Source organism: Argopecten irradians, chromosome 10 (assembly GCF_041381155.1).
Source record: "Argopecten irradians isolate NY chromosome 10, Ai_NY, whole genome shotgun sequence".
NCBI lineage: Eukaryota > Metazoa > Mollusca > Bivalvia > Pectinida > Pectinidae > Argopecten > Argopecten irradians.
In genome coordinates this window covers 27,535,517-27,551,242 of record NC_091143.1, presented here as the reverse complement: position 1 = coordinate 27,551,242, position 15,726 = coordinate 27,535,517, and the positions used below count along the sequence as shown (strand labels likewise).

Below are 15,726 nucleotides of genomic sequence, written 5' to 3'. Positions count from 1 at the left end.
CCCTAATAGGATGTTCTCAGATCCTCTTATCAAACGTAGTGATAATAAGGATTTGTATTTTAATCAGATTGGCAATTTCGCAAACGATCCTCTAAAGAAAAACCAAGGCTGGTGAACATTTATATTTTTAAAAACACCTGTCTGAACATAACCCGTCTTTGTTCGTGTTCGGGCACTATTGAAAGGATCAGATTTTGAATATCGTATGTCTGTTATTTGTTACCATATATTAATATATAATATGTAAAGAATACTATATTATGTTGATAGCTATGCCAACAATCAACACTTCAAATATTATATTTATTTTGCGTTGTTATTAGATTTCATTCGGCATTCATATTTTTATTCTGAACTTAAAAGTTGTTTATACGTTTTCAATCTGAAGCTTTTATTTTTTCTCCGATAAAATGTACATATCTAATCTAGTATTTCAACATTGTACGCATACTTTAATCTGATGTAGCCGATTGTTGTCTTTAAATATTGTAAAAATTGGAAATTTTTAAAAATGGAATTTTGTATTAACACTTCATAAGCTTTCATTCATTGTATATTCGAAGGATCATTTCGATTTTCCGAGGATCACACTTGCTGATATGAATTGATATCAAAACTGAAACCGTTTGTTTTGAACATATTTATTTAGAAAATATTATTGATAATAAATTAAATGACGCAGGTGATGACGGCAGTGATAAAGATGTACTAGGTACGATGAACCTGTAATGAAAGAAGAAGATATTAAGTACATAGTCCAACATTATTTGTAAACAGTTTAAATTGTTTTCATTTCGTTAATCAGCGTCTGTTACCTTCATTATACAATTACACATCCTATCGATTTGCTGTAATATATTATAAGAAATATTTTTATATAAAAAGTCATCAATCATAAATTAAAAATAACCACATAAACCGCAACCAAAATATATCAGTATTTAACCACAAAAATTGTACAATTACCTGCGCTGTCTGCTATTTTAATATCCACCAACAACAGGACTTCGTCTCATAAATCTGTTTCCGTATCCACGTCCGAAACTGCCTATTCCGACGCCTCCTAGTCCGCGTCCATAAAAATTGTTTCCATATCCGGATCCAAAACCATCATAACCACTAAATCCGGGATCAACTCCGAATCCATCATCAAATGACCCGAAGCCATTTCCAAAAGATTGTGATCCAAAACCGTTTCCGAAAGAGTTTCCTGCAATGAAGATGAAGGATGTAAGTATGTTTATGACACTGTAGTTACTTTGGTTAAAACTAGACTATTTAACTGGTGAAGTGGTGTTTGATTACGTTTTAATTAACAAATTTCATGAAGCGAAAATTTTTAGATGAGTAATTCGCGACTAATAACCTGTATAAGTGGATGGTGGATAGTGGTTCATGTTCAAATCATTACTTAAATGCAGTTCCTGTTTAGCGACCATATGATATCAAAACACCGTGGTAATATCACTATTTCGACGTCAACGAAATTATGACGTCATGGTCAGTATGGTCAGAAAACGTCACATTGGAGCCGGATATCGTCTTTTTGTCAAATATCTTTTCATAAATAATACTAGTAGTAGTGCTATGATAAAAATCATATCACAGTAAATTTAAATTATTATTATATATATATATATATATCACATATGATAATTCACTCATTTATGGCGATTTATAGGTAGCACACTTATGATTTTAATATCAAATGTTCTCTAAATAATTGATGATTAGCATGAGTTCATAATGTTATTTTACTTGTAACTCACCATAGTAATGACAAAGGGCGCTGGCCACGAGGCAGGAGAGGAGGAACACTACTTTCATCATGGTGACAGGTAGCTACAGAATAAGATTTGACAAATTCTACTGAAAATTGACTTTAAGACAATCTCAAACGTATACGTTTGGTAGGAACTATATAACGCCGAGTTATCATCAAACTGTTGATAATTGTTAGTCATCACCGATTCAGAGTAAAATACGATAAATTATTTTCAATCAGTTATTTAGCAAATTTAAAGAGTGCTTTAGAATATCGGGACATATATTACCATTGTTGCATAACAGAGCGCCAATAAATCATAAATCAGTGTTGATAAAAATTGTTGAGAGGCAAACGGTATGAAGTAGTTTAACAGTCCACAATCGTGTTAATTGTTGATGATGGAAAAAATAAAATAATTTTAAATGCATGTCCTTGGTACTTACTTAGCTGTTGGTATGGTTCTGTATCCAGTTAAGCATGAGAATGATTCGGAGAGGATTATTCCCATATTTATAGGAGTTGCACAGAAAAATCAGGAAGTTCTTGTCAAAAGTATTCGATAAAATATCGTGACAATACCGACGACAAATGACCGGTAACGGACATGACGTTTACAGTGACCTGTGTCCAGTGTGTGATATCGTTAGGACACCGTGGACGAATAAAACTGTCCGAAGCTTTCTGTACAACAGAACGGCCATATATCGAAAAGAACCTAATGTCATTGTCCATTTATTGTATGTTTTAATCAATTGTTGAGATTTTTTTGTATATAAAAGTTGTACTAATATATAAGGGAATATTATCATCCCTATTTCATGTCCGAACTCAATAAAACCTTATAATATATGATTTATAGATGTGTTCATGACGTTAATGAGGCGAATGACTGTTTATGAAAAGTCATCAACATTGAAATAAAATAATGTTGAGAGAAATTACAGAATATTTTACGGTCAAGTAGATATGCCCATAAAAATGACAATCATTGGATCCAAATATTGCATTGCACCAGAGATCACATTAGACAATGCTTTCCTTCTTCCTATATTAACGTATTCGATAAGATTTAAAGTTGAGACCCAGATCATCTTACACGTATTTTTTAAGAAATAGACAGCGTAAAACAAATATACAATATATTCAGAAAAGTAAAGCCCTGTTCTCTCTTCCCGAGGTGCGGACAGTATGCACAATATAGACGGGTATCAGATGACGTATATGAGATTGTTAGTTTGATTAAATTAACATCTTTTTAACAGTCATGCGGTGTCTTGCGTGTGTACGCACTCCAAAGCCTTCCTAACACATGACCTGATGCCAAATGTGAGACAATCTGATTAAAATACAGATACATGTACTTATTCTTACTTCTTCAATGTAGTTGATTTGACAATTTCTCATTACAAGTCTTTTTCTGATGACCTTTTAAATAGATGAATCGAATCGCCCAATGCATATTTGGAGGAAATGTCGTTATAATTTGTTGTCGCCAGGTGGAAACATTTTGGTTAGTTGGTTGATTTGACTTGACACTATATTAACTGCTGATATAATTCAGGGACATAATCTCCTTATGCGATGTGTTGTATGTGAATGTCTATGTATTGGGAGCCTGCGGTATATTCGTTGTGCGTCTCTTTACAATAGTGTTAAACTGAGACGCATTAAGGTAAATACACCAAACAAACACTTGGAAAGTGAATCGAAGCAAAAAACTTCCACAGAGGGACAAATACTAAAGTCAAAATGGGAGTGGTTTTTAGCGGAGATGTTATGAATAATAAGTCATTAAAACGAAGAAGAGGATTAAGAATAAGTCGCCTTTTAAGATCATGCAACAAGTACAAAATAAAAATATATAGCCCTACCTCTAGAAAATTTACTAATATAATAATTTCTGTACGGCAGACGAACGCTACTCCTAAATTTATAACGACAGTTAATGTATAGTTATCATAGATATGGTCTTTAATTGCGTTAGTCATATACAGCAGTTGAAGTGAATACATACGGACAGACCATGAAGCTTATGTGTTGTCTACATTGTCATTTGTTTTATCTAACGTTTATCAGGCACTACACATGGTTGTCTGTTCATTTGAACGATTTCCTAAATATAAGCTTAAGTCATCAAACCTATGATTTTCAATAGATTAACGAAGAATAAAAATATGTCGAAACTTTCGCCCACATATGGCTCATATAAATTCAATTAAGATTATTGAACATAGCCAGTATTCAGTTCATAAATATGGAAAATCAACACAGATTAAAATGGTATATACATGTATGTACAGGCATGACACCAAAACCTCATATGGAATGGTGTGTTTAATTATTTGATTAATTAACGTACTATTAACAGCCAGGGACACCTGTTTCAAAAGTAAACGTAGTGAACCAAGTATCATCTTTAATAGTCAAATACATATAGGCCAAACTTTCAAAAATCTTTTGAAATTCTGGTAGAATCAAATATTTTTCATAAGCGGAAAGGTCTTAAGGTCCTTTACAATAATTGTGAATATTACCCTTGGGGTCTCGCGTTTTCCTCTGGGGAGGGGGTTTAGTTTACTACAGTTAATAGAGGAAAAACACATTTATGAAAATCAATAACTCAGTTCTCATAAAAAATGAATCAAATTTTGTTAGAATGACAGTAAAGAGATAGTATTTTAACATCATACATATCCATATTGGTCATGGCAGACCCCAGGGGCAGACGGGCGGGGCCAAAAGGGGTCAAAATGACTAAAATTTCAAAAAATTGTCTGAATTCACAGATTTGATGAAGCCAAATACTCTTCATAGATTAAAACAAAGTCAAATTTAAATAAAAATCACTGCCTGACTTCAAGGGCTTGATGGGCCAACACATACTGTTCAAATGCCTTTGTTTCATTCCGTATCCGAACTCAGGTGACCGTTAAGGTCCATTACCTCTTGTCATGAGAGGTATTATAAATACATATTTTAACTATCCAACATTTGAATAGTAAATTTTATTTTGCACCTAAGGTCACTCCGTTGTAGTTTTCTACAAATTTAAAATATAATGATGGTTATGTTTGATTTTCGTCATATTCACTAATATTCACGCTTAGGTACTTAAGTTGTTCATCTATAATTTATCGGTATCCCTTCTTATTTGATCGAAATACTGTTGTAAACAAACTGACTTTAATTTCTTATCAATATTATATATATATATATACATGTATATTGTTTCATTTTCAGTCAAATGTGTTTATCTTCAATTAACATTCAGCATTTAAATTTTTAATATATTTATACATATAAAATAGTTTGTATTATGGTGTTGTATGTCAAATTTATTAACTATATCCATTATGTAAATCTATGAATTATCTACTAGTCTATGATTTGCCATTTGGCGTAGCCTTTTCAGTAGTCCTAATATAAAATAGATATATTTTATTTCTAGAATTACTTTCAAACATTTATTTATATGTGAACAGCAGAAATAAAAAACGACATTTTGCAACGTTTGCAAAATACCCTATAAAACTCATATACATGTAACTACAGTGACGCACATCATACAATGATACACACTAAATCGAAGGTGTATAGGACTGCCCCCGGCGATTTTTATCGCTGCTGTTTACTGACATCACTCACTTGACAGAGTTCACTGGAAATATATGGCTACGTCACGACCCTTACTTCCCGTCATAAGTACGATTTTTGTCATTTTTATACGAATCATAGTTGACAAGAATTTCCTGATTTTCCATAGAAAGTAGTATAAATATGGAGAAGAAATATCTTGAAGCCATGCATTCTAAATCTTCTTTCACCATCGCATCCTACAAACGTTACCGTAAGTATTTTGGTTTTATGTACTTGTATCTACGATATATTGCCTCACTCTGCACACTTAACACTTAATCTTTGTATTTGTGACACTAAATTTAATCACAGTTACTATTACAACTCTTTTTATAATGATTTGCATTCGAAAAAAAAACATATTCTGGTGAGAACATATCAAGCAACATAAGGGAGAATTTTGTGGTCGTTATAACTTGAAAATCAAAGCGAAAACTCGAATTCCGTATGTTTATTGAGTTTTGCCTTGCAAGTTGGTCAGTTGAGAGAATCCTAATATTAGGATGAGGTCCCGACATGCCAATTATATATCAATATGCTTGATAGACTGTTGTATTCGTGTTTCATCTTGGCGCTGAAGGCCCCCTTGGCAAAAAAATGCCATATACCTTTTCTTCTCAAATCTCAAGATCAAGGGCTTCAAACTTAGGGTTTCAAATTATACTTTTCAACTTTTTTCATAGGAATCTCTCCCAAATTATTATGTTAATTCGATCGATAATCTTTATTATATTACAGTTCATACCAACCCGAAACCATGATGAAAGTAGTGTTCCTTCTCTCCTGCCTCGTGGCTGGTGCTCTTTGTCATTATTATGGTAAGTCTATATGAATGGCTTTACTGTAACGTCGATGTGATTTAGAACAAGTTCAGGCCATGTGTTTTCCATCGGTGTTTTCCATCAGATTAATTTACAATACCGGATCAAAATTTCACTAAAATCGCAAATCATTATCATTCACCAGTTACTAAAATAATTTCATTAACCCTTACAAACACACTAACCTGCATATGAATAGCGCTAATATTACCAAATAGATATATTATGGTATATCTATAATCATGTCACTCGTAATTTGAAAAGAAATAATTACTGAAAGAAGTAAAGTGAATACGAATAATGAAAATAGCTTTCTTCATCAGAGAGTTACCATTATCTTCATATACCCCAAAAAGTATATGTTTCGTGTTTAGTTTGTATACCTGTGTAAGAATAGGACTAAGATGCCTGATGAATACCTGATGTCCAATACTATTGATCCCTTTATAATGAAATCGTTATTGGAAAAATTATAAGCAGAAAAAATAACTTAACTGATTTTGATTGGTAATCTTTGAAACCTGGACTTACAGATAATTCCTTTGGCTCTGGTTTGGGATCAATGTTGGACTACGGCTATGGACAAGATGTTGGATTCTCGGGTTATGATGGATTTGGTTCTGGATACGGAAATAATTACTACGGACGTGGTGGCTTTGGAGACTATGGATTAGGAAGTTTCGGACGTGGATACGGAAGTAGATTTATGAGACGGAGTCCTGTAATGGGAGGATATTAAAAACCATGAATTCCAGGTAATTCTATAAAAAAAAATATCACTTTTTAATTAATTGCATGTTATGGTCTTTGTATATTATAGTGTTAAATCCCTCACGGATTGTGACACATTATTTCGAATGAAAAAATACATCTTATGGTTTTTTAAGACATGATATATTCCGTCATTGCATATTACAGAGTTAACAATTTTGGGGGAAGTAATCGATTGTGATGTCATTATTTCGTAAGCAAAATACACATCATTTCCACTGAACAATATGACGTTACGCTCATAAACACATGGCGTCACAATCAATAACTAACTGCAAAGGGCAGATAACTCTAACATGCAAAAACGGAACAATCTTTCATCTTTGTGATCTGTATTAATGCATTATATATTTACAACTAATTAATATTGTAGCACTAGGTTACTTTTCATTAAGCAAACTGGTTCCTTTAAAAAGGGATAAAAGTGAAATAACTGGAATAACAGAAAATATACAATATTAAATTATGTATTAAATATCATATAATTCATACTTGTTTTCTCTTTTCAGATTGATCTTGTCACGCAACAATTGTCATCTTATTTATTTTCAAATTGTTTATTAATACTCATTAAATATGTTTTGACAAAAATGAAAGTGTCTGTTGTCATGCACCAAATAGCCATTATAACACAATCATCAATTGGCAAAGAAGGAAATCAAAGATAAACAAACTCGCTAACAAATCTCAATGTGACACACAAGTAGTAAATACACGAATAAGGGAAATAAAACGCTGGCAAGTACCTAATTGCAAATGTGCACCGTATCGGCAAAAAGGAAGAAAGGACAGAATTCAGAAACCAATAATAGCAAAATTTGTTCACTACAAGAATATGGCTGATGTAAAATAAGTCGAACTATAAACTAAAGGGTACATCGTATGAAATGAATGAACACTTTAATTTACCAAAGAGATAGAGGATTTTAGAAAGAAACTTTACCCCGTCCAGAAAAAGGGGAGAAATGAAGGCCAAAAATCAAAACTAGTACATAAACAGAAAACTTTACACAACTCAGTCCACTCCGAATTCCCCCTTGGCTGCCCCCATTGAACAAGATCGAAAGCGCCGGCTGTTATGTTCTACTTCGTTCCTCATCCGTATATAAATGATTTCGTCTCTAAATATTTTTATTGAAATAAGAACAAAAGACTGACATTCTTTTGAACACTGTATAAGGCGTGTTGTATTGCTACAAGATTGGTAGTAGTGGACGAGTAATGATGAAAATATAGAAATGTCATTATCGTACATGTACATATCAATTCGAGTCCCAAGGCCTTTTGTGAAACTAAGCGAGCCACCCAACCTGAAAAATCCTGCAGTGCAGGTTATCAAGAGGTGCACCAGCACTCAATGCTTAAAGCTGACAATGCAAGTTAAAAAAATATACATTTGAGATTTTAAAAAAATAATAAAGGTTTTTTTTCAATATTTTTTTTTCAAAACTCCTTTCTGAGACAACCCCTTGCGTTTCTTAGGACGGGCAGTCGCCATTTTGTTTTAACTCTGCATGGATACAACACCAGGTACCGACCCCTACCGAAACAAGAACAATTTAGGAAACCTGTTAAAGTTGTAATTTGTTGTAAATTTCACCATCACAAACTCTAATAAAACATACAATGTGTAAATATGAATGCCTATATATGATGGCTCTGATCCATGAAAACACCAATATACTATTGACATAGCGGTTAATGTCGCATGAAATATTCAATGCCATGTTTCAAACTTTCGGGTAATATGGGAAACCCGAGTGGCATCACGTGACCGACATCAGCGATACCCGTATAGATCGGAACCTCCCGAGCAGTATGACATGCTCAATATCGGCAATACCGGTACAGATCTGAATACATCGGAACATTTCGGATACTTCCGAGCTATTTTAAACGTGTACAGGTTAAAAAGATTTATTTCTTTTATAATTAAAAATACTTCCAGTGCTGCAACTTTACAAAAAGTGGTAAAAGAAGAGAGTTTATACCTCGGACAGACGGAGAAAAATGTGTATAACACTTAAAGAGTTTTCACTATGACAAAAAGAGCGAAAGTGATAGACCATACAACTTTAATTGACATCTGTAAATTAAATTATCTTTTTATATGTAACTTAGGTAGAACCGTTAATTATATAAGTGTTGGAAAACTTACCTGTAAACACGCTAGTGTGGTTGATTATATACATGTACTTTGTTCACCTAAGCCTGTTAGAAATATTGATAATCTTAGTAGTGTAGTCATTTAAGTCAATTCAAAGTTTGAATATTATTTTCACTGACAAAAAGTGTAAATTACAAGTGTTTAAACTAAAACAAGTTATGTACTTGTGATTACAGTGCGCGCTTATATCTCAGTTTGTTTGATTAATTAACATCCTATTAACATCCAAGGTCATTAATGGATATCTCGCATAATTGCGGCGTGCAGCGTGTGTGTAGTGCGAGGTGGGTTTGTTTGATTGTTTGTTTATCTAAACGTCCTATTAACAACAAGGGTCATGTACGGACGGCCTCCAAAGTATGCAGTGTTCGCCCCTGTGAGGAAGGCCCTGGGTTCTGTCCCCTGGCCGAGACACACCAAAGTCTATAAAAGTGGTAGTTTCTGCTCCTGCTTAGCGCTCAGCAAACGGGGAGTGGGACGACTGGTTCGCCCGTTGTCAGTATACTGTGACCGGGTGGGGTGTGTTGCTTGGTGTCTTCGGCGACATGCTTCAGTGATATAGCACTATAAAAAGGGCAATAGTTCCACTATACAAGAAGACATAACATGAATTTACCGCAGTCTCCCAAAACACGCACCTCACACAACATACACGCAACACACCGCATACATGGGAGGCCGTCCTTACATGACCATAGCTGTTAATAGGACGTTAATTAATCAAACAAAGTTTTTTGTGATGCTGTGCAGGCAACACATCCACTTCCGTATATATAACCCAATTTGATTGAAATCCATTACCACTCTGTTCATTAGAGGATCTGACAACATCCCATAAAGGGTCATGTCCGGATGACCTTTCTATCACGTGCACATCAGATCAAACGCATTTTTCACACATTGCTACATCAATTGACAACGCCATTTCTATTTGCGCGAGATGACTCTGAACATTAAAAAATTCTTACAGTAATTCCAAACAATTTTGTCCCCTTAAAGTCACATTCAAGATTCTGGCAGCAGCAATTTGATTGGCCTTTCCAGAGGTCACCTTGACATGACCCCTAAAGGCATGTTGTCTGAGCCTCTTATCCAACCTGTACACGTTTAAAATAGCTTGGAAGTGCAGATATTGTGCATTTTCATTATTTTATCACTTCTTATGTGCCATTAGAATATGGTTATTGTAATTTCTAAGTCGTGTGTTCATTTTACCGTTAATATTTATTTTCCGGAATTTCTTACCGGATCTTTTGTTGATGAAGTTAGCGAATAAACCGTGTTGACAGAATAAAATGAGCTGTATAATTGTTTTCCTCTCACAATGCCAGCGAGCCCCAAACAACGACATTACACCACTTATAACAATTGACCAAGCGATAAGACTCGAAAGGCTCCAATCTATACGGGTAAATTGATGCTTTTACGGATCTAAACCATCACGTTTTATGACAGTTTGTGGCTGTGGATATTACAAGAAATACAACTTTAACAGCCAGTTTCATGTAAGGACGGCCTCCCATGTATGCGGTGTGATGTGTGTATTTAGTGTTTGTTGTGCGTTTCTTGAGACTGCGGTACCTCAACGCACGAAAGACAGACGCCACATACACGAATGGCCGTCCTAAAATGACTATGGCTGGGATATTATTATATAATAGTGCTAGAACGGGTAACCGATAATCTTATCGTGTTAGCTATTAAATTGTCCGATAACCGCCGCCAGTGTCAGTGAAATGTTCCTATGCCTGTTTCATCTTGATGTGTACAGTGCTAGAGTGTTTGTTTCTTTCTATCTTCGATAACATTTACCACTTTTCAACAGCTAGGATCATGTAAGGACGGCTTCCCATGCCTGCGTTGTGTAGCATGTATGATGTTTGCTGTGTGTGTTTTGAGAGACTGCAATATTTTCGTATAATGTCTTCTTATATAGAGGAACGGTTGCCCTTTAATAGTGTTATATTACGTAAGTATGCCACTAAGGACACACCAACACACCCTAAACTGTCAAGTCATTACAATGACAATGAGAGATACAATGAGAGAACTATTATTTTGTGTGTCTCGTCCAGAGGATAGAACCCACAGCGTACATATGTACCTCACAGGAAAGTGCTCATCGAAGGCCGGTGTTAAGCTAGTTAGGAATAAGAGATATTATGAGATCATTAATTTAGTCGCCTTAAACGATCATGCAATAGGAGTAGCAACCACAATACTAACGCCCTACCTGTATAACACTTTTTGTTTGTTTGTTTGTTTGATTAATTAACGTCCTATTAACAGCTATGGTCATGTAAGGACGGCCTCCCATGTATGCGGTGTGTTGCGTGTATGTTGTGCGAGGTGCGTGTTTTGGGAGACTGCGGTATATTGATGTTGTGTCTTCTTGTATAGTGGAACTTTTGCCCTTTTTATAGTGCTATATCACTGAAGCATGCCGCCGAAGACACTAAGCAACACACCCCACCCGGTCACATTATACTGACAACGGACAAACCAGTCGTCCTACTCCCTTTTTGCTGAGCGCTAAGCAGGAGCAGAAACTACCACTTTTACAGACTTTGGTGTGTCTCGGCCAGGGGATAACACAACACAACACGAATATACTTTTTTTGTTGTTGAGTTTTACGGCCCATCGACAACTAAGGTCATTTAGGGCCAAACTACAAGTCATGTATTAATATCAGGATAAAAGATCAGGGTAAGAAAAGGCAAGTAAGGACTAAAACACAGATTGTAAACGTTTATTTGATAAAAAAAAGTTTGCATAGGATAAAATAGTTTTGGCTAAAACACATGAGAAAACTCATGCACAATGTTGATGAAACGATGAAGTGTTGAGTTGATACGATGATATGATGAGAAAACGTTCATATTTTGTTTAAAATACCTATCTCTTTGAGATAATTGAAAATACGATTATGTCTCACGGCATGAAACAAAGTGTACATGTCGGAGACATCATAGTACTTATCTCGTATGTGTTTAAAATCAATACAATGTAATGAAACATGCTCCACTGTGAGAGGAGAATCACATGCATGGCATGTAGGAGGATCCTCCCCTCTCAATAGATAGGAGTGTGTAAAATATGTGTGTCCAATTCGCAGCCGAGAGAGAACAACTTCCTCTCTGCGGTCTCTCCGACTGGACAGGTTAGGATTAAGTGTAGGTTGTATTTTAAACAGTTTATTGTTTGTTTCGGTAGACCACCTTTGTTGCCAATGGTGTTTAATGGCTGACTGAATGTAAGGTTTGATGTCGGTGTATGGTAGTTTCAAATGTGTTTGTGCTAGGCGAAGAGCAGTCTTAGCTGCTTTATCGGCCTTTTCATTTCCCTTTATACCCACATGGCTGGGAATCCAGAGATAAGTAATTTGAGTTTTAGAAGACAATCGAAATGTTCGGATCAAAAGATTTTGGATTAATGTGTTTCTAGGGTTTCTTGATTTCAAAGCCTGAAGAACCGAAAGAGAGTCGGAACAGATAATTGTCTTTTCAATGCGGTATTCTTCGATATGGTCAAGTGCCAGACCGATAGCACATGCTTCCGCAGAGAAAATGGAGGTAACATCCGGCAGTCGGATAGAGGAGCAGTGATTAGATGTACAGCATGCTGCCGCAACATTATCACCATCTTTTGATCCGTCAGTGTAGATCTGAACATGGTCAGGGAAAGCCCTAATGCACTCCCGAAAGGAGGATTTGTGTTTTTAGCGCTCAGCAAAAAGGGAGTGGGACGACTGGTTCGCCCGTTGTCAGTATAATGTGACCGGGTGGGGTGTGTTGCTTGGTGTCTTCGGCGGCATGCATCAGTGATATAGCACTATAAAAAGGGCAAAAGTTCCACTATACAAGAAGACACAACATGAATATACCGCAGTCTCCCGAAACACGCACCTCGCACAACATACACGCAACACACCGCATACATGGGAGGCCGTCCTTACATGACCATAGCTGTTAATAGTGTTCACTTGATATTTTTGAATAAAATCAGCAAATGAATAAAATTCACCTGTGCTTACGTCTTTTAAAATATCATTCACAATGCAGATGTTTTTCTGATAGTAGGCCCTATAGAAAATATCTTTTCCACCAATTTTAATTTTATTATTATACCAAATAGGAACTTTCAATAGATTTTCTTGTAAGAAATTATCATGATATTTTGTATTTAGCATGTACCACGATTTGAAAACATCTATCCAGAATTTATTTGAACACCTGTTTATACACACCTGAATATATTCTGAACCACAGTTTGCAAGACGGTCTAAATCAACAAAAGTTTTTAATATAATCAGCCATTTCTCATTACTCTTATAGTCTTCTAATCCAAGTGAGTTTTAGAGAGTTAATAAAAGCACTAATATTGGTCATTTTCAAGCCACCATTACAACAAATCTGAACAATTACTTCCCTTCTAATCTTATCTGGTTTTCCATTCCACAGAAATTCATATAAAAGTGTGTTAAGTTTCTTAATAAAATTATCATCAGGGTTAGGAAGTGATATAAGTAGGTGGTTAAATTGAGATATGAGTAGAGATTTGATAATATTAATTTTTCCCATAGGTGTTAATGACCTCCTATTCCAAATCTTAATCAGTGATATGAGTTTAGTTAGCTTTTTGTCAAAATTAAGTTTAGGGATCTCATGAAGATTTACACTAAATTCTATTCCTAACAATGTAAATTTTTCTTTTCCCTACTGAAGATTTAGCTCAGGTAAATAATAATCCTGACTATACTTTCTACTCCCAATCCATATATCTTGAGTTTTTTCTACATTCATTTTTAAACCTGAAATTTTAGCATATTTTTTAAGTTCACATACTGCTTCCTTTAATGACCTCTCTGTTCCATCCAGTATGAATGAAGTGTCATCAGCATACTGTGATAATAAAATTGGACAGTTATCAATATTTACACCATTTATATTTTCATTATTTCTTAATTTTGTAGCTAACACTTCTGCACAGAGAATAAATAGATATGGTGCTAATGGGTCCCCCTGTCTACAGCCCCTCTGATATCAAAAAATGAAGAAAAGTTTCCTCCCTGATTTATAGCATAAACCAGTTTATTATACTTTTACCAAAGCCGAAGAGAAGAAGAACTTTTTCAATAAATATCCACGAAACAGAATCAAACGCTTTTTTCGAAATCGATCATTAATAACATGCCAGGTATCTCATTTTCTTCAGTAAATTGCATAATATCATATATTAATCGTGTGTTCACACCAATATAACGATCTGAAATAAAACCAGTTGGATCATCACTTATTAATTTATTGAGAACAGTTTTTATCCTATTAGCTATAGATCCAGATGCAATTTTGTGTACAATATTCAAAAGTGAAATTGGTCTCCAGTTTTTAATAAAATGTCTTGGTTTATCTGCTTTAGGAATACATGCTATTATTCCTTGTCTCTGTGTTATAGATAATTGTCCTGTTTGATAACCAAAATTGATTGATCTTATTACAAATTCCCCTAATTTTCCCCAAAAACATTTTAAAAATTCTGTTGTGAACCCATCTGATCCAGGACTTTTATTATTCTTCATCGATTTCAAAGTATTTCCTGCCTCTTTAAGTGAAATTTCCCCTTCTAAATTATCAGACTCATTTTCAGATAGTTTTGGTATATTATAATTATTGAGATAATGTTTTAAGTTGACATTCTGAGTATCAATTGTGTTTGAAACTTCATATAATTTTTTATAGAAAGAATGTACTTCTTGTAAAATTACTTCCTGTTTAGATATAATGTCGCCATTATCAATTTGTAATTTCGGAATAATTTTCGAGGTGTAATTTCGGTTTTCTAAATTAAAAAAATAACTTGTAGGTTTTTCTCCTTCCTCTGCCCATTTTGCCCTTGATCTTATAATACTTCCCTTGATTTTATGCGATCTTATTTTCTCTAACTCATTTTTTTTCTCATGTAGTTCATCCAAGTTAACACTATCTTGTTCCTCGAGTTCTTTTACATGTATTTCTTTTTTAAGAGAATCTTCTTGAGAGTTCTGTTGTTTTTTCTTATAAGATGAGAATGATATTGTTTTTCCTCTGATTTCCATAAGTAGTGTTTCCAAAAATAGCTGCTCAGATATTGTAAATTGAATTTCTGAATTTGAAATAGTTTCAATGCTATTCAGATTATGAACAGGTAAAGAATACTGTTTCTTAACTTCATCAATACAATCATTTACTGTTTTTAAGTAGTCCAAATCATTAAGACGTGAATTATTAAATTTCCATGTTCCTTTACCTCTTTTGAATTCATTCAACTTAATTAGTATTTTTGGAAATGAGTGGTCCGATCTATAACTGGGGTCTATACCTGAATAATTAATGCTGGGTAGTAAACTTTCCGAAATAATAAAATAATCTAAACGTGCCTGTTTAATTGGATTCTTTTTTCTCCATGTAAATCTCCTAATGTTTTCATGTTGCTCCCTGAATACATCAATAAGACCAAAATTTTCAATTATCTCCAGAACTTTATCTCTAGCCTTAGGATTATTTACATTCTGATATGATTTGTC

At 34.4% G+C, this 15,726-nt stretch overlaps 1 protein-coding gene and 1 long non-coding RNA gene across 3 annotated transcripts; one reads left to right on the top strand and one right to left on the bottom strand.

Annotated features, from left to right (window-relative positions):
* Window positions 1-636: 636 nt before the first annotated feature.
* LOC138333540 (chorion class A protein L11-like) lies at window positions 637-2,368 on the bottom strand. The gene is made up of 4 exons (XM_069281985.1): window positions 2,212-2,368; window positions 1,770-1,842; window positions 967-1,210; window positions 637-723 (listed from the first exon to the last, which is right to left on the bottom strand). The coding sequence occupies exons 2-3, from the start codon at window positions 1,828-1,830 to the stop codon at window positions 984-986; spliced, it is 288 nt and encodes a 95-aa protein (XP_069138086.1). The 5' UTR covers window positions 1,831-1,842; window positions 2,212-2,368; the 3' UTR covers window positions 637-723; window positions 967-983.
* LOC138333541 (uncharacterized) lies at window positions 1,092-7,587 on the top strand. 2 transcript variants are annotated; one of them, XR_011209992.1, is made up of 4 exons: window positions 1,092-1,230; window positions 6,143-6,222; window positions 6,759-6,980; window positions 7,506-7,587. It is a non-coding gene; the product is annotated as an uncharacterized lncRNA (long non-coding RNA). The 2 variants fall into 2 exon arrangements; XR_011209991.1 differs by lacking the exon at window positions 1,092-1,230 and adding an exon at window positions 5,511-5,615.
* Window positions 7,588-15,726: the final 8,139 nt, after the last annotated feature.